We start from the raw sequence: 27,911 nt of genomic DNA on the forward strand, positions 1-27,911 counted from the left end.
CGGTGAGCAGGCCTGAGACAGGGTCGCTCTGCGGGGCCCTCTGGCTGTGGGGGCTGGGGACGGAGGGGGGCAGGCTCGCGGCGGAACGGGAGGGCGTCGAAGTCCACAGACACGGAGGAGGCAGGGCTCAGGGCGGCTGCAGGGGCGCGGCGGCGGCGCAGCCCACCCTGTTGCTGAAGAGGCGCGAGAGGCTGCGCTTGCGGGCGGCGGGGCGCGGCGGGGCGCGCGGGAGCCCGCGCACGTCCCAGAGGCGCAGCGCGCCGTCGTGCGAGGCCGTGTAGAGCACCTGGCCGTGCACCTGCGGGCGCAGGCGTGGGGCGGGAGCAGGCGTGGGGCGGGCGCCGGAGGGGGGCCCGGCTCGCCCCCGCCCCCGCCCCCAGCGCGTCGCGGCAGCCGTCCCCGCAGCTCAGGGTCAGCACGCCGGGCAGGCCCCGGGCGTCAGCGTGAACAGCAACTACCCAGGACGACCGATGGTGACGTCTCAGCCCTGGAGACCTCCGCAGGTGAGGGGGCGCGGGGACCCGCGCTCCAAGCATTGCTGCTGGCTGGCCTCCCCACCCCCGCCCCGCCCCGCCCCGCCCCGCCCCGAGGCAGCCGGGCTCGCCCTCGCTCAGCCAGGAGCCCCTAGGGGGCCCAGGGGACGGGCGGGGGCGCCTACCTGGATGCAGTTGATGATGAAGGCGTGCCCGCGGAACACCTTCTGCAGCGCTCCAGACTGGGCGTCGAAGGCGCGCGCGCGCGCGTCCCCGCTGCCTGTGAACACTGTGGACACACGGCGCCACTGGGCCTCCGGTCCAGAGCCCTCCGCCTTCTCCAGGACGCCGCAGCGCGGGGGCACGGAGGGGCAGGGGGGAGAGTGGCCTCGGACCCTCTCCCGGGCCCCTCAGCCTGCCTCACAGGGATGGCATAAGGTGCAAATGGGAAATAGCAGGAGCCCCTTAAAAGGAAGGAGGCGGCACCTTCACGATCTTACTACACTCCTGAGTCAGGGCGACCACTGCAGCCAGCTGGGCTCTGCAGGGCTGCGGCTGCAGAGCCTTCCTTGGGCTTCAGGTCTGCCTGCGCTATCCTTCCAGGTGCTTCTATCCCACTCTCTGGGCCCAGGCCGTTTGGTAGAAGCCTCTGAAGCTTGGCTTCTCTGCCAGCCTGGGGCGGGGGGGGGGGGGGTCATCCCTCCCCCCACCATCTGAGCAGCCTATTGGGGCAAGGGCTGACCAGAAAGCCTGTCGGCCCCCTCCTCAGTAATGAACTTGGCCCTCCAAACAGAACGAGACCCTCTGGGGTTCATTAGGTGCTCCTGCACCACCTCTCCCAGGGGTAAGGCCCTGGATTCTGCCTCCCTTGGGCTTTTTCCAAGAGCTCTCCAACTCCAGTAGGCACAGAATCACCAGGGCTTGTTCAGACACAGACTGCTGGGCCCACCTGTTTCTGATTTAGGAGGTCTGGCTTGGAGCCTGAGAACTGCATTTCTAGCCAGTTCCGGGTGATGCTGAAGCTGCTGGTAGGGACCACGCTGGGAACACTGCCCAGGACACTCCCTTGTGCACTTATCGTCTGAGCTGCGTTCTCCCAGAAGCTGGCCCTGACACTAGGATTTGAGGGCAAACAGTTCATTTGGCACGGCATTCCAGGACGTGGGGAGAGAAACAGAAAGGAAGGACGCCCACACGGGGCATGATGAAGTAGTGAGCTGGGGGCCCTTGGGAGAAGGTGCAGACCATGTCTCAGGGTTGTCCCACCAGGGGACAAGGATGCTGGGCTATTTATCCCTCAAAGCCCCTTAACCATTGCTTGAGGGCCTCTCTTAGGGGTGTCAACTCTCAGCCTCCTTGGACCTGCCCCTCACAAGAAAATGATCTCCGGCAGGGGACCTCAGGTGCTCCAGCAAGAGCACCCCTGAGCGTGGTACCCACAGCATCTGCTACACCCACCCGGCAGCCTGAGTGGTCGCAGCAAGCACCCCTGGGGGCGCCCTAGCCTCAGGGGATCTATTTCTTACCCCACTTCTTGCGTCATCTGCCTATTCCCAGCCTGTCTGCTAACGCTAGAGGGGAATGTGGCCCCGAGGGGAAGTCTCCTTTCTGGGTCTCTTCAGCTCCTTTCCTGCCTTCCCCTCCACCAACTCGGTGTGGCTGCTGGGCGTCCCGTGGGCGGGAACATCTGATCATCCTGTAGCCTGCTGGCAAAGACCAAGAACCAAGGTTCCCTAATAGCGGGCAGCACGTGGGGTCCCTGGGATTTGCTGCGGCAGCAGGTTCCATCCCAGCTGCTGCCAAGGGGAGGCGCTCGAGGCAACCTTCTTTCTAAAGCAGAGATCCCCAACTTGGGAGCAGAGCCGGAATCACACTGACAGGCTTAGACACAGGAAGAAGGGAAAAAAATTTTTTCCGTGCCAGACGCCTACACCCCGAGGGCATCTCAGGCTCTATTTTCAGAGATCCACACTCTCGCTTCATCTAACACCTGTGCTGTGAGCCGACTTGAGTTTTCCACCGTGACTCTTCCCCACTCGTCTGCCCCCACTCCAGTGCTAGAAGATGGCTCTCGCTCAGCTCGCGTGGGGCTTGCTTCCCACTGCTGTCAGATGTGTGTGAGAAAACAGAGGGGAAGGGAGAGCTGAGGGCAAAACGCAACATGGGGGATCACTTTGGGAGAGAGACGTTCAGGAAGCTGGGAGCCCCACTCCCAAGTAGGTGTGGTGAGGTTGGCGGGCTTGTTTCCCAGGAACAGTGTCTGTCTTCTGGAAGTGTCTGGGTGTAAACATGTGGCAAGCCAGCTGGACAGAGCCAGCAAAGCCCGGATGGGAGACAATTTGTAGGACAGCTTATTGCCTACCCAATAAGTCATTCTGCTCTTCTTTCTTTCCAAAATAATCCTGACTGATCCTGGTAGCAGTGTCCCCAGACAAGAGCTTTTATTACTCTCTCTCTCTCGTGGGCAATGGTCAAAGAGATGTATGCAGAAGTCTTTGGGTAGGGCTTCAAGGAAAGATTTTTAAAGGGCCTATTCAGCTAGGAGATACATCCTTTTGCCCTTCCCTCCTCTGCTTCTTCCTGCCTGCCTAAAACATGACATGATGGCTGGAGCTCCAGCAGCTATCTTGAACCATGAGGCCCCCTTCAAGATAGAAGGTACGTGGTGAGAATGATGAAGCAAAGTGACAGAAGGAATCTGGGTGCCTGATAACTTTGTGGAGCCATCCACTCCAGCCTAGACTGCTGGCCTCTGAAACTCTTCTGAGAGAAAAATGAACCACTATCTCATTTAAACCATTGTTATCTGGGTTTTCTCTTATCTGTAGTCAAACATAATGCCAGTGAAGCTAAACCCATGTGGCCCTCAAGTCTGGATGGAGTAAGTGGTGTCACTGTCTCACTGTGAGAATTAGAACGTGTCCTTGAGACGTGCTCTTGACCCTAGGACCTCTGAACATTCTTCTGGGGTAAGGGTGGGAGGAGCCCCCAGACCCTTATTTGGACCTTTTTTGTAGACATCTGGAAGAACACGGGCATGGAGGAGCCGCAGCCACTGCCCTTGGGCGCTGACCTCCTGAACGGCAGCGAGGATTTGGCTGGGGGCGAGGAGTGAAGGGGACAGGTTGGCCCTGCAGGCTGGGGCAGTGTGGGGAGGGCCGGGGACAGGGTCACTTACAGGTGCCCGCGTGGTACTTGAGGGCGCTCACGCTGTGTCTGTGGGCTGCGAACGTGCGCACGCGCTCCCCCGTGTCCGCCAGCCAGCACTTGACTGTCCTGTCGGCGCTGCCCGAGTACACATGCTGGTTCACGAGCTGAGGGAGGAGGAGGAGGGTCGGCACGGACGCGGGGCGACCGGCTGCAGCGGGGTAGCTCGGAAGCTCCCCCAAACCTCTCTGTGTAACGGGGAGGGGCTCAGGCAGATCTCGGTGGGGAAACTGGATGAGCCAGACGCCCCTGCCTGTGGGGCCCACCAACTGCCCACCCCAGCACCCAAGCTCACGCTGCTCCTCCCTTCTCCGCAGGGCGGGGTGGGGTCAGGCAGACCCGGCGCGACTGCCACCCTGCCCTTGGCCAAGTCACTGACTGCCCCTCAGCTGCTTCACCTGTAGACAAGGATCAGGCCAGCCCCTTCCTCGCGGGGGACACAGATACGGCCTGGCCGGACGGCGCTCAGCACCATAAGAGTGAGGACGGCGGGGCGCTGGCGGCACTCAGGCATCTCTCTCTGGCAGTTCCCTACCCAGAACAGCCTGGTGCCTGGAAGGGCGACCGTGAAGCCACCCGCAGCCACTGCCAGACTGCACCACCTGCTCCCTGGTGTTGTCCCGGCTGAGAAAAGGGTCCCAGGGCGGGGCTTTCACACTGGACTTCTGCTTGTGGAAGGGCAGATAGAAGAAAAGTCTAGAAGTAACCTCACTGGCTGTGGTGTGTGTGAGGCAGACTTCCGCTAGGACCGGAGCTGGACACCCAGGGGCCATCATGGGGTCCTGCCCCTGGGGCTGCCCAGGTGGGGAGGGAAGAGGGCCCTGGAGACACGCTCCCCCACTTCCCGCTCAGCCTGGCCAGCTGGAGCAGCGTTCACACCCCTGCTCTGTGTCTTGGGAGATAAGGATAGGGCCCAGGAGATGGGGAAGGAGCCTGGGGGGCACCTCTGACTGGAGCGCCCCTGCCACGAGGGACAGTGTACTAGCCCGAGGAAAGAGCAAAGGCTGTTAAGATAATTGCAGATTTCCATAGACAAACACCCCGAAGCCAAGAGAGCGCCCAGCCAGCACCTCAGGCTGGTGGAGGAGGAGATGAGAACCAAAGGCCGGGCAGGGTGGGGGCCTCAGCGGCAGTTAGCTGGCTGATGACACAGGGCCTCCGCCCACTCTGCAGGGCCCAGGAAGACAGGGCAGGCTGCAAGCCTTGGGGAGAGCCATCCACGACACTGCTGGGGCCCCGGGGCCGCTGGAGGCTCAGAGAAGATGAGGTCCTTCTCCGGGGGGGCAGTAGGTGGTGGGCTTAGAACCAGTCCAGGCTGGCCACCGGCATCCTTAACATGCCCCGCACACCCCTAGCTCAAGCACATACTTGCCCATCACCGCCACACTCTGGGCCACTTTCCACTCCAGTGCCCATGGCTGACTCAGTTTCCCCTTATTTCCCAGTTTAAATTCCAGAGAACAGGACTCCAGCTGGCCCAGCTCATCTTTCCACCCTGGCCACATGCCACAGCTGGCCTTGGGCTGATCCCTCTGGCAGCTGGGGTGGAATCCTGAGGATCACGTACGGCCTCCTGGAGGCAGAGGCTGCGGGGGTCTCCCTCGGATGGGAGCAGGAGACAGGCACAGCCGGCCATTTTGCAGGCTCTGCCCTCATGTCCCACTAGGTCTACGACTGGCCCCAGCCAGCGTAACCCCCTGGGTTCTGGCCTCTCTTATCAGCAGTCCACTCCCCAAGGAGAGGTATGCGCGTGACACCCGCAGACCTGAGGGGCTCCAGCAGGGTCCAGACATCACTCGGTCCTCTCGCCGAGGCCCCACCCTCCAGGAGCTCGGTTCCTGGCCATCCTGGCCATCGACAGGGGCAGGGGCGGAAAAGCCAGCAGATCTCCCCGAGCCTGCTCGGCACCCCCAACCCTGCTCTCAGCCTTCCTGGCCCCTCCAGCCCGGTGCCCAGAGCCCGGAGGTGGCCTAGCTTCCCCAGGCTCACCTGTGTCCTCACTGTCCCCCAAGGACGCTGGGCACACACCTTCCTCCCAGGTTTCTTACAAGTCCTCTCTGCTCAGAAAGCAGCCCCACACTGATCCTCCCTTGGGCTTCGTGAGCAAGCCACCCCCCGGGATCCCTCCTCACGCTGCCCCCAGCACTGTGTCTGAGTCCTGCCCCCCAGGCTGACTGCTCTTGGCCCCAGGGTTTTCTGGCTGAGCCCCCACTGTGACTCCCGAGGCAGCCCCAGGCCTCCAGTGACCACGCTTCCCAACCACCCACTGAGACGCACAGACCTCTAACGAGGGGCGCGGGCATGTGTGAGACCGAGACCCCTCTCTCTGTGGAACGTCCGGGCTCCACAGCCCCGCCTGGCGCCCCCGTCCACAGCCGCTGAGGCAGAGGGACAGCGCCTCCCGCTCCCCAGGCGGCATGTCCCGGCGGCGCGGGCCTGCCACACCGCGTCTAAAACGAACAAGCAGCACGCTTTCCAAGCACAAACCCTGAGCCAGAGGCCAAGGAAGCGCTCCAGGCGTGTTGTCCTTGGCGGGCTGAGGCCTCTCTGTTCCCTTTGGCCCGTTTCCTGAGGGGACGCCCATCGGGAGCAGCCGGGCGGCGGGGGAGGCCAGAGGAGGCCCGAAGCAGATGGCGAAAGCAGGACAGGCCCTGACGGGGGCACAGAGGCCAGTCCTGCAGGACACCCCGCAGCCAAGGCAGCTCTGAGGGGACGGGGCTCACGGGCCATCCCCCTGCAGTGTGATCCGTCCGGGCAGATGGAGGATGAGGCAGGAGGGCCTGGGCTCTGCGGCCAAGGCCCCTGGGGTGCGGGCCTCCCCCCGGCTCAGCTCACGGCAGCCCGTGCACCAGGGAGGAGCAGCAGCTGGGCCAGGCTGTGAGCAGGGCCGGGCTGCAGAGCACGGCCGGGCTCCGGAAGGTCCTCCAGAGCTGAACTCGGAAGAGGCTCCCCCACTCTGGCACGGCACGGGCCCCATCACTCCTTTATACGCTGCTGGTTACAAGCACAGGTTACATGTTCAGTCTTGGGTTCAAATCCTGCCTCTGCCTCTTACCAGCTGTGAGACCTTGGGCCAGTTGCTTACCCTCTCTGAGCTCCGTCTTCTCATGCACAAAATGAGAGAAAGTAATCCCTCAGAGAGGTGGCCATGAGGATCAATGCAATAATGCACATAGCCAGGTCTAACCCGGAAGCTAGTACTTATCCCTAAAATGCAACAGCAGTCTCTGCCCCCAGCCCCTCGGAGTTTGGCAGGACAGTGCTTCTGCAGGAAAGGAATGGCGCACACGGATGATGCTGCAGATGAACAAGTGTGCTCGCTCCCCACCGCCCTCGGGCTGCCCCCCACCTGGCAGCTCCTTCCCTTTCTCTCTCTGGCTGTACTGGAAATGTTTCTTTCTCTAAAAAGATATGAAGTAAACATGACACAATGGTAATATCTCATTTCAGAAGTGGGTGCATAGCTGTCTGTTTTACTATTTGCTATACTTTATGTTTAAAATGTTTCATAACTAAAATTTTTAAATTTTTAAATGTTTTGTGTGTGTGTGAGGAAGATCAGCCCTGAGCTAACATCTGTTGCCAATCCTCCTCTTTTTGCTGAGGAAGATTGACCCTGGGCTAACATCCGTGCCCATCTTTCTCTACTTTATATGTGGGACACGTGCCACAGCACAGCTTGATAAGCGGGGCGTAGGTCCATGCCTGGGATCCGAACCCGAGTACCCCGGACCACTGAAGTAGAGTGCGCAAACTTAACTAATACGCCACTGGGCTGGCCCCTAAGTTTTTAAATATTAAAGGTCTCCACCTTCTCTTTCTTCACAAGGACCACCCCATTGAACCCAGACCTTGGGAACTCCTCTGGAGAGCAGGGGAGGGAGCAGCCCCACACCACAGTCAGCGGGCTTCACCTTGAGTTTGTTACTTGGAAGCGAGCCCTCACCTCTGCTCTGGACCACCCCCTCCAGAGGAGGCCTGCGTGCTCCTGGCTCTGCCCCCACCTGGCTTCTGGAACCCTCTGGGGTTGGCGTGCTCAACCCTGGAAACACGTTCCATAATGAACGGGAAAGGCAGAGGCCCCTCAGGGCTTGGCCGATTTCTCAGGCCTCGCCTCTGCTCCTGGAAGGTTCAGAGTGGCAGCAGGCCTGCGAGGAGGCGGGGAGGATGCCTCAGTGGTACCTCATCCATGCAAGGCCGATAGGGTCGGAGGCAGGGTATAAGAGGCTGTGTAACTCTGTACTGTTTCCTCTTCTCGTCCCCGACCTCTGCAAAGCCAGCCCACAAGTTCCTCTCAACACACAAAGGGCCTGACCTGTTTAGCATGAACAGTGGAAATACCACAGCTCCACGGAACAGGCTCCATCAGAATCCCAGTCGATGTCCCACACTCATCCTAACAGGACACCGCAGGCAACTCCCTCAGCTCTCAATCTGCAAGCACGGGTGCTTCCTCACCAAAACAATGCCAGAGGCCAGGCCCCAAGCCTCCCAAAACCATCCAGGGGGCCCAGGATGCTCCCAGGGTCTCCAGACACCCGGGAACCCTGCCTGTCTGCAGGGCTTCTGGGAAAGCAGCCTGCCCCTCGCCATGCTGGGAGGAGTGGGAATTCTGTGAGGTCCCCTAGAAGAGATCACCTCCCTGTCTCAGGTGGATGGACCTGGATGTGTACCTGCAGGGGATGGGACAGAGAAAGGAAACCGACATGAAGCCAAGGGCCACCTCCTATTTGGAGAAGGTAAGGTGAACGAGATGGGTGCCCCTGACTCTGCGGCTGTGCTATACACTCAGACAAGATGACAGCAGGGTCACGGTGAGGGACCACACAGCAAGAGTCTCAGAGGCTGCGCCCAGAGACTGTCAGGTGGCCCCGAAAGGTTCGGAAGGCAAGGGTGTCGTGGGGAGCAGCTCTGTTCAAGAGGCAGATCAGGAGAGGTGGGAAAGGCGCCCTCCCAGCCCTGTGATGGGGAGAAGAGAGAATCTAGAAACACCCAAATGTCGCACACGCACGCATGTCCCAAGTCGAGGTACGACGAGGTTTGATTTCCTACCGGGGAATGGCAGGAAACAGAACAGGGAGACTCGTCTATCTAGCGTCCAAACCAGGAAGGCGGGTCCTTGCGGCTCCCAGGGCACTGCCACCAAGGCGCACCATAAACGCAACCTGACAGGCGTCGTGTGGGTCCGTGACTGAGCTGTTCCTCTGGAAGACCAGGCCTTCACCAATGGAGACGGTGACCCTGGAACTCCGTCAGGCGGACCCTCACCCCAACCACTCTGCAACATGGGGGCTCTTCTACCTCAACTCCACCTCGGGTGAAGAGGCTGGGACTTAATAGCTAACTAACTAACCAACCAACAAACCCAATAACCAGATGTTGACTGAATCAAGCACTAGCTGCTCTCGTACGAGCGCCAGTGCTGCCCTGTGCCAGTCCCTTCAGACACCATGTGAGGACCGGCTCCACAACGGCGCCCAGCTCCTCAGACTGGACGCGCTCTCCCTGCTCCAGCCAACAGCAGGGCCCCTCCTGCCTCCTGACTCTGACCCGGGGCCTCCCTCCACATACTCCACTGTGCCCACCCTCACCCTGCCCCATCCCACTGCCCAGCAAGGCCCTCTCCCCACGTGCCTCCTCCACCCTCCCTCCCTGACTGGGACCTAGCTGGGAACTAGCCTGGTCTGCACTTATGGGAGAAAGACTGCCCCGCCCAGGGAGCACCCCACCCTGGAGCACCCCACCCTGGGAGTTAGCCTTGCCCTATGTTCCTTGCAGTCTCCTGAGCACCCTGCAGAGTGCCAAGCTCCTACCAGCGCTGTACTCATGAATTTGCTCACTGCCCCATCACTCATTCACTTCCTGCTGCTAGGCCAGGCAGTGGACTCCATGTCCTCCAGGCTGACTCAAGCAGAGGAGACAGACTCCCCCTTGGCCGATACCAGAAGCTCTGAGCCAGCTGGCTGCCCAGAGACTTGCTCCGCCCTTCTTCACGGACCCTGAGCCTGTCCCGCCACGCTGCACCCAGGACACAGCGTCCACTGCTCCCTGCACATCTCTCCCCATCATGCACAGTGCTGCTTCCCAGGGACCTGCCAGGTCCCAAGGACCTTCCTTCCTCTGCCCTCCAGCCTCTAAATCCTGGAATCAGAAACCAGATGGCTGACTCCCAGCTCAGTCCCCCTTCCCCATCACAACGTCCTCAAGCAGGATCTGAGTTAGAAAAATGCGATTTACACAACCAAACCAGCATGGCAGGGACTGGGCAGCTCTGGGCTTCACCACCTAGATGCAGAGGGAAGACCATACGAGGACACAGGGGGAAGACGGCCGTCTACAAGCCCTGGAGAGAGGCCTCAGAAGAAACCAACCCTGCCCACACCTTGATTTTGGACTTCCGGCCTCCAGACCTGTGAGACAATCAGTCTCTGTTGTCTAAGCCCTCTAGTCTGTGGTACTGTGTTACACAGCCTGAGCTGACCAGGTGTGTAGGGCAGCAGCTCAGAAGATGGCCCAGGGGCTTCCCCGGCAGACGGGGGGGCTGGGCAGGTCTCACCTCCAGACAGATGACAGAGCCCTGGTGCTCCCGGAATACCCGCAGCTGCTCCCCACTCAGGATGTCCCAGGCTCGGATGGTGGCATCAGTGCTGCCGGTGAAGGCTGTGTGGCTGGGTGTGTCCAGCACAAGGCAGAGCACAGCACCCGTGTGGCCCCGCAGCGTCTGGTGGCAGCAGCCACTGGCCACCTGCCACACCTTGGCTGTGCCATCTGTGCTGCCCGTCACCAGGAGCCCCCCGGCCACGGCCTCCTCCACGCAGGGCGCCCCGGGGAGGTCCCAGGGGGCAGAGTAGGCCAGAGTCAGCACACAGTTGCGATGGCCCCGGAACTCCCGGGACACCTGTCCCTTGTCCACACTCCAGGCACGAGCTGTCCGGTCATAGGAGCTGCTGAAGAGCTGGTTGTTGGCGACCAGGATCCTGGCGGCAAGAGGGGAAGGGTCAGGGGTCAGACCACACAGGGTTGCCCTGCAGGCTGTCACAGGATCCCTTTGGCTGGTGTCTTAATGTGTTCAACGAGCCCAGGCAATGGGAACCACAAGATGCTCCCAGCAAAGAAGAGACACGAACCTGAGAAAATCATGGGGCTGGGGAACTCGAGCCCACCCCCTGAATCAAGGGGGACTGTGAGGGGACCAGGAGAGCCCTCCTGGAAATGTCAGGGACCCCAGGGAGAAGCTCAGCCTCTGGGCTTCCACAGAACAGAGCCCAGACTGAAGGTGTCCTCGGTCACTGCCATCCACACCTCCACCCACCCCTGCATAGACACTTGCCTGGGCCGGAGATCAGCCGCCTCAGCGCTGCAGCTGGAAGAGGCTCTCCCTCTCTCCACCCAGCCAGCCACACTCACCTCGCGTCCAGTTCAAGGGCCCCCTTCCCAGGACACTGCCCAGAATTGCCCCCAGTGACCCTCCTGTCTGAATCTCCCCATGCACTGGGCCCTTGGCCCACCTGGACCTTCCCCTCATCAGGGGCCAAGGCTCTGATGCTCCCTCCCAACACATCACCCGTGGAAGCTGCTCCACAGCTATGGCAGCAAGAGCAAAGGGAACAGGGGGTAGGGGGGGATGGGTAGGAAAACTGACCCTCCTGGTTTGCACAGAACTGAAAGGTTTCTGGGGATGCGGGACTTGCAGTTTGAAAACTGGGAAGGTTCTGGGCAAAGTGAGACATGCTGTCACCCTAGGGACAGGTCAGACTCAAGAGACTGGGCACGGCATTTCCGATTGAGTAGCCGTGGAGAAGCCAGCCAGCCCTTGCAGTTGCTCTCACCACACTGGTCCCGGGATCACGCCCACGGGTGACTTCTACAAGGTCAGGGCCCATGGGAGGCACAGTCAGAGATGAGTTGCTGTGGAGCTGGGGTGGGTGTCTGCTGTCAGCTCACACAGCAGAACCTCCTCCGGGCTGAGGACTGTTGGCACCACTCCAGCTCCAGGTCACAGCCCTGGGCCGCAGGCCCCAGGGAAGTTCGAGTGAGAGGAGCAGAGAGGTTCGGTCCACACCATGGGGGAGGAGAGGCTCCCCCGCAGTAAACAGTCACGATTCTTATTCTCATTTTGATAAATGATAAGAACTTCTCCCCAGAAAATACACATTTGTCTTTAGTATAGAACTTTGCATATAGCTTCAAAGGGTCTGTTTACACACCCTTGTTAAGAAGCTCTGAGGCCCCAGGAGAGGAGACCACAAAGGGCACAAGGAAGCTGGAATGCAGGCGCGTCATTGGTGTGGGGACAGAGGGGTCAGAACACCCCATGTCAGGGTCAGAGGCACTTTGTGCTCCCTCTTTTAAAAGGTCTTGCCTGTGAGGCTGATGTGGCTGGGAGGACGGAGGGCCCAGTGAAGAGAAGAGACCTTCTGCCCACCCAGCGCCCACCCCTCACTCTGGATCATTCTCACTTCCCACGAGTAATCAAGGAAACAGACTGCGCTGAAACACCAACTCCCTCTTTCTGACTGGCTTCTTCCCAAATACTCAGGAACTATGGTTTTCACGAGTGTGTATTCCTAAAGGAAAGTGACAACTTGACGTCATGTGGCACGGACAGGTGACGTTCTGGGGGCCTGAGTCCCGCCGGGTGTTGCCTGGCATAAGCAGGCAGGGATGCCAGGTCTGGTCGGTGCCCCAAGAAGCTCACATGCCTGGCCCGGCTCTGAAAACACGGGAAAAAGTGAATTGCACGTCCTCACCTCAAGGATATCGCCCATTTGTGAGCAGTTACTTAATAACGCAAATAACTACCCAGAGCTACTGGTTTAGAACAGCTGACCACTCAAAAGTAGTGTGTGTGTGAATACGTGTGTATATGTGTTTGTGTGTGAGAGTGCATGTGTATTTGTGTTTGTGCAAGAGCGCACATGTATGTGTGTATGTGTGAACATGTGTGCATGTTGTGTGTGCACTCTGGAGAGTCTAAACCTGGCAGAGCATAATTTCTAGCCATAATTGTCCAGATTTACTGTCCAGGAGCAGCAGATTGTTTCTGGTTCAACCTGAGGGCAAGCTGGTCACCTGGGATGGGGCCTTCCCCTGGCGCCACTCACGGCCCCACAAAAGGAGACTGCCCCACACGCACACTTCTCCTCAATCACAAGAGCGCTGGGAGGAGGCCGCAGGAGCTGTGGGACCGAGTGCTAGTTCTAGCCCCTTCCCTCCCACCTCTGTCTGCGTGGCCCTGCTCTCGCTAAGCGGGGTGGGGTGGGGGGTAAAAGCTGGGCCGCTGGAAGGTGGGGGCAGGGGCTCCCTACTGGGGTCCCTCCCGACTTCCTTCTCCACTCAGAACACCCTGAGCCAACACAACAAGGTCTGCTGGTCTACATCTATCTTGCTACTCAAGGATGTTACCTAGTTCCTTCCTGGTTGGTGCACCTTCCCGACTGAGGGCCACCAGCTGTTAGTGATAGGCCCAGCCCACCCCTTCCCGCCACGGTGCACTGGACCATGAAGCCAGTCGGTTCCGCCCCGACCCAGGCATGCGCAGAGCAGGCCAACTGCCCGCCCCGACCCAGGCATGCGCAAAGCAGGCAAAGTGCCCGCCCCGACCCAGCCATGCGCAAAGCCCACACTGGCCACGTCCCTCTGGCGGACAACCTTCGTTCCCCGCCCGCCTCAGCTCAGCCTTCCGACTCCCTCCAAACGGCCGCCTGCACTGGGCCCTTTCCTTACCTAGTTAAGCTCCCAGGCAGGTGCCCCTTCTGGTCGGTGTGGCCACCAGGGCCCAAGGACAGGTGCCCAGACTCCTGCTTATACCGGGCATTCCCTCAGGAGTTTGAGAGGCCACAAGTTACATAAATAGTGTCAAATTGATCTGGTCAGCAAAGGAATTTCCATGGCTCAGCTCAGACCCAAATTCAATAAGGAAAGGAAAAATTCAAACCTCCTAGAGAGGCAAGGGGGTGAAATATTTTCAACAGCAACATAGAAAAGACAGATTTAAAAATACCCTTGACTCCATCTTCAGAGCAACCCCCATTTTGCTCCTCCTCCAAGCCCCTGGTCCACCATCCGGTGCCAATTAAGTCATTTCCTCTGGAATTTGTTCCCATCAGTGGGAGCTGTGGCCTCCAATGCCTTTCCCTGTGCCTAGCAGGGGGCAACTGTGCTGCCAGGGCCCCCAAGGGGGGCATCCATGCACAAGTGAATGTGTTGGTGGTGCTTCCCTTCCCCCACCTCTGCCTCCCAAACCCCCACCTGCAGCCTTGGGCAGTTAGCAATTGTCGCACCTGGGGACACTTCTCTGCTGGGTAACACTTCTCCATGTGTCCACACGTGGACTTCCCCAGAGAAGCTAAGTTCCCCCAGGGCAGGGGCCCCATGGCCTCCATCTCTGTCCTCCAGGCCACACTGACCTGTTCACAATGGACGTGTGTCCTCGGAACACCTGCAGGCACTGCCCTGTCAGCACATCCCACTTCCTGATGGTGCAGTCAGCACTGCATGTGAAGGCAGCTTCATCCTCCAGCTGGCAGAAGGTCACGTAGCTTTCATGTCCTGTAGATGAGGGGAGACGTCAGCATACCGGGGCATGCCAGCTCTTGTTTTCTGGGAAGAATGTTTGAGAAGGAGAGAAAGGGAAGAAAGGGGGGGACAGGGAGTGTGTAAGGCCAGTCCAGAATTGACTAGCCCTTTTAAATGATGATTTAACTCTGGGCAAGTCTCAGGAACTGTGGGGTGCCAGGAGCAATTCAGGGAGCACTCAGTCTGCGCCTGAATCCTTTTGTTCTCTCATCTTCCACTCTCTTCTTCCTCCCTCCTCTCCTTCCCTCCCCCTTCTTCATCATCTCCTTTCAGTCTTCTTCAAACTTTTCAGCTATCTGTATTCACTCAAGTCACTCAACAAACCCAGTGTTACGGTGACAAGAAGTATAGAGGCCAAGGGCATGGTCTTCGGAGCCGGGATGCCTAGGCTAGCATCCTGATGCTGCTACTGACTGCCCAAGGGCAAGCTACTTCACCTCCCCATGCCTCGATTTCCTCATCTGAAATGGGGAGAGTAACAATGCCTGTTTCATGGGGCTGTTGCACAGTCTGAGTAAATGTCAGGTGCTAGCTGATCTTACATTTGGGGAGAGACACTGTGGTAGGCAGAATAATGCCCCAAAGAGATCAGGTCCTAATTCCTGGAACCAAGAAATGTTACCTCACTTGGAAAAAGACACATCTGCAGATGTAATTAAGGATCTTGAGATAGGGAGATTATCCTGGATTCGCAGGGCAGGCCCTAAATGCAATCACAAATGTCCTTATAAGAAGGAAGCTGAGGGAGATCTGAGGAGGCAGAGAGAAAGCACTGTGAAGACAGAGCAGAGAGAGATTTGAAGGTGCTGGCCCTGAAGACCTGAGTGATGAGGCCACAAGCCAAGGAGTGCCGGCAGCCACTCGGAGCTGAAAGAGGAACCAGATTCTCCCCTACAGGCTTCAGAGGGAGCGCAGCCCTGCCAACATCTTGATATCGGCCCAGTGACACTGACTTTGGACTTTTGGCCTCCAGAACTCTGCAAGAATAAACTGTTGTTTTATGGCACCCAGTGTGATCATTAGTCACAGCAGCCACAGGAAACAAACACAGATCAGAGATGATTAGGACACATTCCCTGCCTTCAAAGAGGGCAGCCAACCCAGAAGAAGAGACAGTCAGCTGAATGTGACATGAGCTGGGACAGAGGATGTCCAGGGGTCAACAGAGTAGAAGCCTGGGTGTGACAGAGCAGGAAGGGTCTACGTGGTGCCTGTGTGGGAAGAAGAGCATTCTGGGAGAGGAGACGGCACTCACCAAAGCAGAAGGGACCCCTAAGGTCAGAATTCAGGGGTTTGGCAGAAATGGTGGATGAGGCAGAGACACGGCGAGGGTGGAGGTCTGGGATAGTGGGAGGCCACGCCGAGCCTGGGTTCTCAGCTGAGCATACCTGATCATCCCTCTTACCAGTGCGCCTGTCACATCTTCTGACTCTCGCCGCCCGGCCCGGGGATCAATGTTTATGCCTCGGGCATTGATAAGCAGCCCTGGGAGCCCCGGTCAGATCATAGTAGGGCCTGCCCTTTAGGCAAAGATGTTTCCATCTCAGATAACAACTTTTGACAGCAAACTGAAGCTGAGTATATTTGGAGAGAATTCAGGGACCAGAAAATCAACAAAATCAAAGGAAAGTTAGACCTAAGAGCCATTTCACAGATGAGCAGACTGATGAACTCAAATACCCACACATTCGGGGGATATATTTATTACGTTAAGGATTCGATCAAATTTTAAACCTCATTTAGATGTCTAGGATCAGGTAGATGGAGTTTAGGATCTCCTGGGATGTTTCAAGCTGATTCACACTTTTCTTTTTGGCTCTAGGTTTAAGCTTAGTTACTCTTGGAAGGACTCAACTTTCTGGGTTCTAAGAAACAGAATTTTTTAAAAAATTAACAAAGAAATGTTTTTTGGTCTTCTTAGATAGCATATACCAGGCCTCTAAGAAAACAACGTTTGTTTGAATTAAGTAAACACTTGAAGACATTGCAGTTTATGTTTCCTTAAAATACACGTCTGTTTAAAAGTAGAGGGCAAAATTTGTTCAGCAAAACACAACCCAGCTCTTTGCCAACCCCACAGAGTTTGTAAAACATTTTAAGATTGTCAACAAACTTTCCCTGAGACCAGATCTACCGTGGGGAGGGCTCAGCCCCATCTTCCTCAGGCTGGCTGGAAGGCCGCCAGGGTGTCCTGGGGCACTCAGATGCCGCGAGCTGGCCCTGCACAGGTGTCACGGCCCGCAGTACTCTAAGGACCAGTGTGGTCGGGCGCTAAGCGAGGCCAGGAAAGGCTACCCAGGGGCATCATCCCCATTCTGGCTGCTTCCGTCCCATCTCAACAGCATCTGACAGCAGGAAGGCAAAGTGCCAAGTGTAAGTGTAAATTAAGCCAAGAAAAGCACTGAAAACCAAGAGTGGCTAGTAAACCATGATACCTCCACTCAGTGCAACTGTAGCCATTAAACCAGAGATGCTAAAGACCATGAGATGTAGGACTGCTGTGATGACACGTGGAACTAAAAAAAATGGATATATACATCGATGAGAATCAATAAAAATATTAATGCATATAAACAAAGACTTGAAGAAAAGAGGTCAAAATGAAAAGATGGGTTTTTCCATGTAAAATAACCTCCCCTCTGAGGCTGGGCTGACCTCCTGCCCCCTCAGGGGCCTGGCCCTGAGCTGGCTGAGGCTCCCTGCAGCGGTCAAGGCTCTCCCACGGACAAGCCCCTTCCTCTGCACATCAGGCACCACCCGACATCTGAGAACCCAAGCCGAGCGAGACCCAGCTCGGAGCCCCGCTAGCAGAGGGGCCCTGGGGGCTGCGAGCATGGCCCTGACCGCAATCCAGACCAGACGACAGGGCTCCACTGCCACTGGGCCGTGGGGTCACCCAGGGAGTGGAGGCCCCCACCTCGACCCCGGGGACGGATGACGGAGGGCCCATCACATCTCCAGGGACCACAGCGCCTCAGCCATGAGCTGTTGGAATTGTGCAGAATAAGCGAAAAAGCCACACTAAAACTAAACATTTTCGAAGGGATGAAGAATGCAGATAAGATGCAGTTATTATGTTCTAAAGAACATGCTGAAGCTCAGGGGTTCCTGCCAAGATAGCCAGCCCTCCCCGCCTCCCTGCCCGCAAACCCTCGGACTGGCTGCAAGTTGAAAGTCAAAGTGCCCCCTCCAGGTACAGGAGGAGGGGCTAAGAGCGCTGGCAGTCCAGGCCTGCGGTGGCAGAGATGGGCTGGAGTGGGCACCCGCCTCAGGGCCCCGGCCGAGCTGGAACACGCCTTCGACTCAGCGTTAAAAGCAGTGCCTCCTTTCTCTCCCCTGTCCCTGCAGAGTCTTCTGTCTGTTCCTCTGCTCTTCTCCAGCCCACTCTCTGCCGCTCCCCCTACCCCCTGTATAGATCACCACCACCTCTGTCAGCTCCCTGGTCCCCCCACTGCCAGCAGGGTTCAGATTGTTGGGAGGCCCAGCAGGAGACTTGATATGACCAGCAGAGGCAGGTCAGGCCACGCTGGCTGGGCCACGGTCGCATCTCCCTGGAGGAAGCCAGTTCTCTCCTGGGCTGCAGTGACCGTTCCCACCCTCACTCCTTCAGGCCTGGGAGTGACGTCAGCCCAGCTGGTACCAGCCAGCAGTACTGTGGTTCTCCTACACTCTGCTGGCATTTTGCAAGTGTCCTTTATTAAACTCTCCTTGAGTTACTATTTTGACAGTACCATTTTGTTTCCTGCTGGGAACCTGCCTGATAGAGCTGCCTCGTGATGTATTCTCTGAGCAAGGGAGAGTGGTGACAGCTCTGAGTCCGTAGCATGGACGGTGTGGCTGAAATGGACAGTGTCTGACAAAGCCACTGAAGACTCAGCCTCGGGCCACCTGCCCCCAGGCTCCCAGCCAGGGCGGGTTGATGCTCTTGTCACTGGTGCTGCCACAGGGCATGTCCTTGCAGCCCAGCTTCTCCTGCCCCGTGGCCTTGACTGAACTGCTTCCCTGCCTCCATCCCCAACCTCCTCAATCGGCACCCACAAGGGAGCTCAGCCCCCCACCCCAAAGACAGTGGTCTCCGAAGAACTGAAGAATGAATTACCAGTGTGGGCTTCCTTCAAATCCATACTTAAAACAAACTGCGTTTGGATGGAATTCTTCCTTGACCAGGACAAAGTTAATAATGATTTGTTTATGTCTGAGAGCCTTCCCTGTGCTCCCACATGCCCTTTTAAAAATATGTATGAGATGATTCAGCAATCCCACTTCTGGGTATATACCCAAAAGAATTAAAAGCAGGGCCTGGAAGAGATTTGCACACCCGTGTTCACAGAGGCATTATTTACAACAGTCAAGAAGTGGAAGCAACCCAAGCGTCCCTCAGCAGATGAACACATAAAAAAATGCAGTATATCCCCACAACGGAATGGTGTCCAGCCTTCGAAAAAAAGGAGATTCCGACACACGCTACAACATGGACAAACCTTGGGGACATTATGCTAAGTGCAATGAGCCAGTCACAAAAAGACAAGCACTATATGATTCCACTTATACCAGGCACCTAGAGCAGTCAGGCCTAGAGTAGTCAGATTCATAGAGGCAGAAAGTAGAACCGTGGGTGCCAGCGAGTGGGGGGAGGGAGAAATGGGGTTATTGTTCAAAGGGAACAGAGTTTCAGTTTTGCAAGATGAAAAAGTTCTGGAGATGGTGGTAATGGTTGCACAACCTTATGAATGTTTAATATCTCTGGACTGTACACTTAAAAATGGTTAAGATGGTCAATTTTATGTTAAGTATTTATCATTACAATTAAAAACTGTCCCAGTTCCAGGTCCCCCTGGGCCAACAGGTAAACCCTTACTACCCCAGCTCAGAGTTCCTGCTTATCTGAAGGTCAGGTGCAGACAGCCCCAGTTTAGCAATCATTCTCTCAGTCCAATCCACAGATTCCCTGGGGCAGGATCCAAGACTCCTGCATCTTCACATCTGACACAGGGCCCCAGCAGAGTCAACCCAACAGGCAGGTGAGGGGGAAAGGGCTCTGGACCAGGAGGGAGGAGTGCAGGCTCCATCCAGGGCCTGCTCTGCCCGTGTAAATGCGGGAGGGCTAGCTAGCCCTCCTGAGCCTCAGTTTCCTCATCTACAAAATGGGGATTTTAGGGTTTTGAGAAGCAAATGAGGAAGAGCTTCAGAGCTGGCACAGTACAGTGCCAACAAGACGCTGCTACTCAACTTGGGCTTGTTGACGTAGGCGTGAAGGATAAGACGTTTATTAAACGAGCCGGGAGCTGTTTCTTACCTGGCTGAATCCCCACCACAACCTTATGAGGCTAGGTTACTACTGTTATCATCCCCAATTCATGGACGAAGAAACTGAGGCACAAGTTAAGTAACGGGATTCAAGCCCAAGCAGTCTGGCTCCAGAGCCAGGCTCTTGACCACTAGCGGCCCCTCCGGCTCCCTGGTGGCGAGTAGGGGTCATCCAGATAGGCAGGCACCACCAGGCTTCCAGTAAAGAGGGGTGTGCAGTTTGTCCCCCAGAATTAGAAACAAACTCCACCCCTACCATGTTAGAAGATGTTGTCAGAAGACGAGGAAGCTTGTGGAAGAGCCACAGAGGGCTGGAACCTTCAGGCTGGGTCCCTCACCACATGGGAACAGACAGGAACAGGAAGTGCCATTTGGGGAAGTGCTGCTTAGCCCACGGGTCCAATGAAGCGCCCCAAATAAGCAGGTACCCAACGGATAAAAGAGAAAAAGAGGGGGAGAGGGATAATTACATTAACAGCAATTCTTCCCTTTACAGAATAATTGGCAATTAAGCCTTCTTGTTCGCTGCAGCTCACCAACTGCATTTGAAAGCCAGGTCCACTTATTAAAAAGTTCACCGGTTTACAGCTCCTCAGGAGCAGAGCTGCTGCGCGAGGGGAGCTCGGGGCACTGGCTACGTGCCTACTCTCCAGGGGCCTCCAAGGGCGACAACTTGCCCACCAAGCCCCCCCACAGGAAACTTCCCTGTTCTTCCTCTCCGTCCACCCCTTGGCACAAACTTCCTAACCCTGCAAGATTCACAGAGAAGCCTCTGGCCCCCAATTGCCTCTGCTGCTGTGAGCTAAGCAAGAAGCTCGTCTGCAGAAGGAAAGCGCATGGCAGGAGCTACCAACCTGGCCACTCTGCCCAAGAAACCCAGGCCTGACCCACCCCCGGCTCTTCTTTGCAGCCTTCTGTGGGCCCAGAGCTGCACAAAGAGCTAGCACTAACCCCGATCTGGCAGCTTCTACAACAGAAGTGGAAAGAGCCTGGATGTCGGGTCAGGAGACCTCAGGGACGAGGGCTGCCCTGACCAGCCGTGTGGTCTTGGGCAAGCACAGCTCCCCGCAGCGTTGTCCTGGTAACAGCAGGATCCACAGGGATTGAGGAGCCCTCTCTGCCGGTGACCTGCTATGTGACCTTGGACGAGTGCTGTAACTGCACCATGAGCCTCAGGGGATGCTGACAACAGCACGTACCTCACAGGTGGGTGTCTAGAAAACACTTAGGATGCTCTGTGTGTTGATAAATAAATCCCCAAGCTCAGCTATAAATCGGTGTCAATTCTACCTCCCTCACAGTTGTGAGGATTAATAACATAACAAATAAGTATATAGAGGGGTATTTATAAAATAAAGAGTACTAAACAAATGTTAAGACATTGTACTAATATTGTGCTGATACAAAAAATCCTAAGAGGTGGGGGAGCTGGCAAGATCCTGCTTTCCATGGGGGCCACACAAGGGCTGTTGCACATCCAAAATGACTCTTGTGCAAGTCACATCTATTAGCGTAATTTCAGGATACGGAAAGGTTACTTTTGCCCCCTCTGTCCTTGAAAATTCTTGAAGTGCCAACGCTTATAACAGCAGAAACAATCCTCGTAGAAACGGGCAGCAGTTTTTCAGTTCGATAGTTTTCCTGTTGAGTGGCCTGGCCTTCTAGGGCACCAGAGGGTCAGGCATGGCCTCACTAGGAAGCAGGTGTTGGCATCCTGAGGGGACAAGCAGCTGTGAGGACCACCAAAGTGGATGTGAAGGGGAGTTGCCAGGCAGAGCTGGGTGGGGATGGCAGGGCAGAGTTGGGCAGGAGGGTGGACCCTGGAGACTCAGCCCAGGCTGGAGAGCTGCCCTGGGCCCAGAGCCAGGTGCCCGCCAGGCCAGAACCACCCTGGAAAGGCCTGGCGCTTAACAAGGGAAGAATCCCACCTAGAAATTAGGCTCCCACAATGGGCCCCAAGCCCAGGGGCTCCCGAGGCCAGCTGTGCATCAGATCCACCTACAAACCTGTTAGAAATGCCAATTCTAGGGGCCGACCCCATGGCGTAGCAGTTAAGTGCACACGCTCCGCTGCTGGCGGCCAGGGTTCGGATCCCCGGCGCACACTGGCACATCGCTTGTCAGGCCATGCTGTGGCGGCATCCCATATAAAGTAAAGGAAGATGGGCATGGATGTTAGCCCAGGGCCAGTCTTCCTCAGCAAAAAGAGAAGGATTGGCATGGATGTTAGCTCAGGGCTGATCTTCCTCACCAAAAAAAAAAAAAAAAGAAAAGAAATGCCAATTCTAGAGTCCTACCCCACGAGATTGCTGAAACTGGGACCTGGAAACCTGCATATCTCAAAGCCCTCCAGATGTAAGTCTCATTTCTGGGAAGCAATACAAGTCAGATTTAAAATTCTGAACAGATCTCAGATCTTCTAGTCCCAGCTGAGTGCCTGTTAGTGTACGTGACTTCTTTTTGCAGGGGGAGGGGGTTAAATGTGTTAGTTTGTGGTCAACTCTCCATTATCCACACCACCTTCTGATTAACAGGCGATCCAAAATGCATCCCTAATGGGCTTTGAAATATCTACCATAACTGCTTTTACTTAAAACCAATAGGGTCAGGATCAGCCAATACTGAAGCTAATTTGTACTCCCTGTGCCTACATGAGCTGGGAGGCCTGGGGGAGGCCACCCAGGATTTGCTGATTATGTGGAAAACCCAGGCAGAGATAAATAACTGCACAGTGTGGAAAGCCCTGCGCTTCATCCAGGGCCTGTACGTGCTGCTCAGGCCACAGCAGGGGCAGAGCTGGAGGAACCTCAGTCCCGTAGGGCAGACGCATGACAGGGACCCAGGGTAAGACTACACCCACTTCCCTCGGGTAAGTACGCAAATATAAACCAGTATGTATGCATTTGTAAAACTTTTATAAAAGACGCAGGTACGCCTACTACGTGTGCCTCCTGCTATTTCAGTGTTTCCAAATCTGCTAAATTAACTTAACAACCCCCTTTTGAGAACCTTTGATCAATCCCACCCCCACACCCCATCATTTTACAGCAGATGAAGTGAAGGAGCCGAGAGCTGGGCAGGGTGGTCCGATGGGGGAGGAGGGTTCAAACTTCAACTCTACCCCCCCCCCGGGCTGTGTGACCCCTGGCAACTTACTTCCTGCCTCAGTTTCCCTGTCTGCACGACCGGGATAACAGCAGTGTGAGGACTGCACACTGTAGTGCTCAGCACGGCGGCACTCAACAAGCTCTCTTAACAAGCCCCCGCTGTTACCACAACAGCCCGGAGAGAGGAAATGTCCGGCCAAAGGTCACCCGGCCAGTGAGAGACAAGGGAAGGCGCCGCTCAGCTGAAGGGCTCTGGGTGCCATTTCTTTTCGTTTGTTAAAACGGTTGTAATGGAAATGATTTCATGCAGCGGGCTGACAAGTGATCTTCGCCCCTCGCAGCAGGTGCCCCTCGGCCAACTGACCCCGACGCAGCCCGCTCTGCACCACCACCCCACGCGCTTGGCTGGTCCGGCGCCGGCCCGGGCGAGCGCTCTTCCACGAGTGCCCCGGGAGCGGCGGGGGCTGGACTTTTGGGAAGGGGTCTGCGGGCGGAAGAGCCGAGGCCTGAGGCCGGCGAGCGGGAGGGGAAGAGGACAGAGCGAGAGGGTCAGGAGGGCGCGGTGAGGCGAGTCTACCTTGCAGAAGGGCGCAGCACTGGCCGTCCGCGGTGCTCCAGAGCCTGGCTGTGCCGTCCTCGCTGCCCGTCAGCAGACGCTGCCCGTCCGGGCTCAAGCTGAGCCAGTTGATGCCCCCGCGGTGGTCGGCGCAGACCCTCAGGGCCGACCCTCCGCCCCCCATCCCGCCGGTCGGGGGAAGGACGAGGAGGAGGCTGCGCCCCGCTAGGGATGGGCGCCCCTGCATCCGCGCGGCTGTTCCCTGCGGCTGTGTCCCGCGGCCATCGCGGGGGGCCGGGACACCAGGCTCCTGCAGGGACAGGGGGCGCGGCGGGGGTGAGGTGGAGGACCCTCCCTCCAGCTGCCCACCCGACCTCCCAGCCTGCTGACCCAGCAGAGGCTGCCGCTGCGGGGGTCGGCCCACTGGGGACCCCCCTCCAATGGTGCAGTCTCAGCCCCACGAGCGCAGACCGCCTCCTTTCCCCGTGCCCCCTCGGAAGACCCTCACCCCACCTGAGCAGGCCCCTCCCTCCCGGCCCGGGCGAGCCGTGCAGAGGCACGCTGGGAAGCCCGGGTCTCTTCGCGGGGCGCAGGCGGTAGGGAGAACCAGGGGAGGCGAGCGCCCCGCGCCCCGCGCGCTCCCCGCCCTGCGCTGCACGCTCGAGGTTGTGGAGTGTCGAACAATACGGTCAAGCCTGGCTCCTCCTCAGAGACCACCCCTCAACCTGTCCCCTCCTACTTCTCGGGCCTGCGCTCCAGCCCCACCTCGAACTCCCGCAGCAACACCCCCCTCTCCTCGCCCGCCCCCTGTCCCTCCAGACCGATCTCGGCCAGGTGCCCCAGCGCCCGCCCCAGGGAGGCCGGGGTCGGCTCCACGTGCGACCCTCCCGGCTGCCCCGGCTGCACCTCTGAGCTCCCGCCCTCTGCCACCCCCATGGGGACCAAAGGCCAGGACAAGGGAGGAGGAGGTGGACAGAAGGGTCTGAGTGGGGGAGATGTGCGCGACCGGGAACTCACTCCGGCCGGCGGCTGCGCGCCACCACTGGACAAGTCTGCTCCTTCCAGGCTCCCAGCCCTAAGGACCCTGCCAGAGGGGCTCTCGGGGGACTTGGGGGCGGTCCCCCTTGTTGGAGAGTTCCCTTACTCCGCCCTCGCTGAGAAATCACGCGCACAACCCGATTTCTAAAGAAGTCCCACCAGGGGAAGGGGAGGACTGGGCGTGGGGGCGGGGTGCGAGCCCGAGCGGAGGGGGGCGGTGGGGCTTCCGGGAGAGGTCAGGTTCACCCCCTCGAGCGGCCGCGGGGTCCTAGGCGCCGGTCTCCCGCCGCTCTTGTGCTGGGGGTGTGGGGCCCCCGCCCACCGCGCCAGCATCTCTCAGCCGCCACCCCCACCCCCGCGCCCCCTCGGCTCGGCCCTGGCTTCTGACCGTCCGCTGAGGTCTCTGCAGGAATCCCACACCCCGGGCCGCGAGCCCTCCCGGAGCGCCCGTCTGCTGGTTCCCATTAGAGCAGTTCCGGTGCCGACTTCGCGGGGGGCGGGGAGGGGTGACCCCCACACACTCAGATCCTCCAGGTCCTAAAGGTAGCAGGATTTCCCGAACCCTCCAGGGCTCTTTCGAGAAGCTGGTCCGGCAACCTCTGATGGCTGTGTTTGGGGCGGGGGAGGAGGGGAGCGGGGTGGCTTTGGAAAGCCGGCCCTCATCACGACGACGGGACCTTCTCCCAATGGTTGACCATGTCCAGACTCCGAAGGCAAACCCACAGTGGGGTCCTACAGGGCGCTGGGCTGTTTATTCCCCAAGTGGCCTAAGCAGAGAAATCCATTCTTTCCCCAAATTCGTGAATTGGCTTGCAACTCAGCTTAAGGAGCCGGACCTTACTTCGCAGGGAGTGGGAGCCAGTGAGGGGTTTGGGGGTCCCTTAGAGTGGGATTTGGAGTCGTTGGAAGGCACTGGTGGAGGGGGTTTGAGAGGAGGCAGGAGAGGGCTGCGCTGATCCAGCAGGAGAGAGGAAGGAGAAAGAGGAGACTACTCCAGAGGAGACTTCCAAAATTGCATGTGTGCAGGGAGGAAGGAGGACTCTGGGAGTCTCCACTGTGCTGAGACACTGGGTAGATGATGGCTGTTGACATGTTTTCAGAGATGCTCCTACAGGCTGATCATGAGTTCATTTTAAGACCTGTGAACTTCAGGGTGCCATGCAACATCCAGGTGTGAAGACTGATTGGCAGGTGGCCATACAGATGTGGCCTCCAGTGAGGTCTGGCCAGGCGGAGGGGGTGGGAGCTCTGCGCGTGCCCTGGAGCTGCAGCCCTTGGGAAGGTGAGGGTGAGGAGTGAGAAGACAGAGGAAGAGTTTACATCGAGAAGAGCCAGGGGAGACCCAACCATTCTGGGCAGGCATCAGCTGTCTTGAACACTAAGAGGAGTGGGTGTCTAAGAAGTGGAGGAGGGCCAAGGCAGGGTCAGATGACCATGGCCACACCCTCAAGGAGCCTGCCTACTAGTGTGCGAGACAGGACAACCAAACTAGGAGAAAAGTTGAACTTCCAAGGGGTCACACAATATTAGTGAGTACCATGGGATCACACCTTCTGGTTCCTCCATCCAGCCACCCACACAACCCTGCTCCTCCATTCTCAGCTCCAGCACACAGAGGGGGTTCAGAAGCGCTGCTGCCATCAGCTCATCAACATCAACGAGGCTACAGCCCAGTGCTACTCACCTGCGCCAACTTCCTCTTTCCACGTCGATGTATTTTTTGTTCTTCTTGCCCTTCCTCCTTTATTCCTCTCCTCTCTCTCACATGGGTTTGGCACAATGGTCACCCGGTGGGGAGTGTGCGCGACAGAGTATGGTGTGTGGGTGTGCAGTAAAGACACTGTCCTGAGCCAGCTTTTCTTCCTTTTTCTCTTACAGGTTGTGAATTACAGACTCTGCTGTGGTGAACTTCGCCCAAATCTTACAGGAGTGCAGGAAGGTGAGAAAGTTAAAAAACAATGCCTAATTCTCTTACAACTGGAGTCTCCCGCTTCCCCATCCTGAGAAAACAGAGCGCTACGGATATAGGAGCCAAGCTAGGTGGGCCAGCAAAACTGAAATCAGCGAAGACCGATCTCCCTCCCCCATCATGCCCTTAACTCTCCTACAGAGCCACTCCATAAGGCCCAGAACTCTTATGGTACACAAGTCTCTCCTAAATCAAATCATTGTATAAACTTAAGTCACCAGAAGACGTCCTGGTGGCGCGGGGGAGGGAGTGGTTAAGTTTTAAGAAGAAACAAGAAAGGGGCAATGTTTAACAAGTAAGGATGTGGAGGACACCTGCGGAAGGAGACCATTTTGTGCCAGGAGTGCTCATGCTGTGTGTGTCACAAACAGCCACAATTCCACCTGCTGGAAAAAATGACCCTGGAGCCTCTCTGCAGGGCGTCAAAAAAGGCAAATGGGTACTGGGTTTTCATTTGGGGGTGATGAGAAAGTTCTATAACTAGATAGTGGTGATAGTGGCGTAACGCTGTGATTGTACCTGATGCCCCTGAATTGTACACTTTAAAATGGTTACAATGGTGAATTTTATGTTATGTGTATTTACCATACACAAACACAAAACATATTGTGCCGTTAAAAAAAGAAGGCTTTGGGGGGCCGGCCCTGGCCCCAAGGCATAGTGGTTAAGTGCGTGCGCTCTGCTGCTGGCGGCCGGGGTTCCAAACCCTGGGCACGCACCAAGGCACCGCTTATCCGGCCATGCTGTGGCGGCGTCCCACATAAAGTGGAGGAAGATGGGCACGGATGTTAGCTCAGGGCCAGTCTTCCTCAGCAAAAAGAGGAAGATTGGCATGGATGTTAGCTCAGGGCTGATCTCCCTCACAAAAATAAATATATAAATAAATAAATAAATAAATAAATAAATAAATAAATAAATAAATAAATAAAGTCTTTCTAGGGCCAGCCCCGTGGCTTAGCGGTTAAGTGCGCACGCTCCGCTGCTGGCCGCCTGCGTTCGGATCCCCGGCGCACACCGACGCACCGCTTCTCTGGCCATGCTGAGGCCACGTCCCACATACAGCAACTAGAAGGATGTGCAGCTATGACATACAACTATCTCCTGGGGCTTTGGGGGAAAAAATAAATAAAATTTAAAAAATTAAAAATAAAGTCTTTATAGCCTCAATACTACTATTGTTAGTGTTTGGAGGACAATTATCAGAGAATTAAAATTATTGTTTGGAGAGTAATACATGACCTTATACCCTCAGAACCCTGATTATATGTGTGTCCCAGACTGTCAATGTTGTCGGGGTCCACAGAAGGTTGGGATCAGCATTAGATGTCAGAGAGAGTCCCCTAGTCTCTGAGCAAGGTCTGGAGCCAGGCTGAGCTGGACCACTGGGCTCAAGTCAGCCCCACTCCCCACATCCCGTCATTCCCAGGATGACATTCTCTCAATCTGCTCCAAGGGGTCACTGTCCATTCCAATCAGGGTCAAGATTTAAAAGGAAGCAGGCTTAGAAAATCAAATCTCCCTCTCCTGTCAAGAAAATCTCCTTTGTACTGGCCATTCCTGGCTGCTGCCTCTACTGCTGTTCCCCAAAGTCAGGAGTCAGGCCCTCTGAGCAAGAAAGTTGCCACTCAGAGACTGGCCCTGGGGCAGAGAGGGAGGTCCAGAGTGTGGATGTGCTTA

At 57.0% G+C, this 27,911-nt stretch overlaps 1 protein-coding gene across 5 annotated transcripts; it reads right to left on the reverse strand.

Moving 5' to 3' along the window:
- WDR86 (WD repeat domain 86) lies at positions 1-24,750 on the reverse strand. Of its 5 annotated transcripts, none has more exons than XM_087433228.1 (7): positions 24,654-24,750; positions 23,249-23,537; positions 14,090-14,231; positions 10,237-10,657; positions 3,652-3,787; positions 659-762; positions 1-298 (listed from the first exon to the last, which is right to left on the reverse strand). In XM_087433228.1, exons 2-7 carry the CDS (start codon positions 23,472-23,474, stop codon positions 128-130), a joined length of 1,200 nt encoding a protein of 399 aa, XP_087289354.1. In that variant the 5' UTR covers positions 23,475-23,537; positions 24,654-24,750; the 3' UTR covers positions 1-127. The 5 variants fall into 5 exon arrangements, with proteins under 5 accessions (XP_087289354.1, XP_087289347.1, XP_087289363.1 ...); XM_087433221.1 differs by lacking the exon at positions 24,654-24,750 and adding an exon at positions 24,245-24,460; XM_087433237.1 differs by lacking the exon at positions 24,654-24,750 and adding an exon at positions 23,741-23,899.
- Between the last annotated feature and the right edge of the window lie 3,161 nt (positions 24,751-27,911).

This window comes from Ceratotherium simum, chromosome 1 (assembly GCF_057802395.1).
Source record: "Ceratotherium simum simum isolate JZ-2026a chromosome 1, ASM5780239v1, whole genome shotgun sequence".
Lineage (NCBI taxonomy): Eukaryota > Metazoa > Chordata > Mammalia > Perissodactyla > Rhinocerotidae > Ceratotherium > Ceratotherium simum.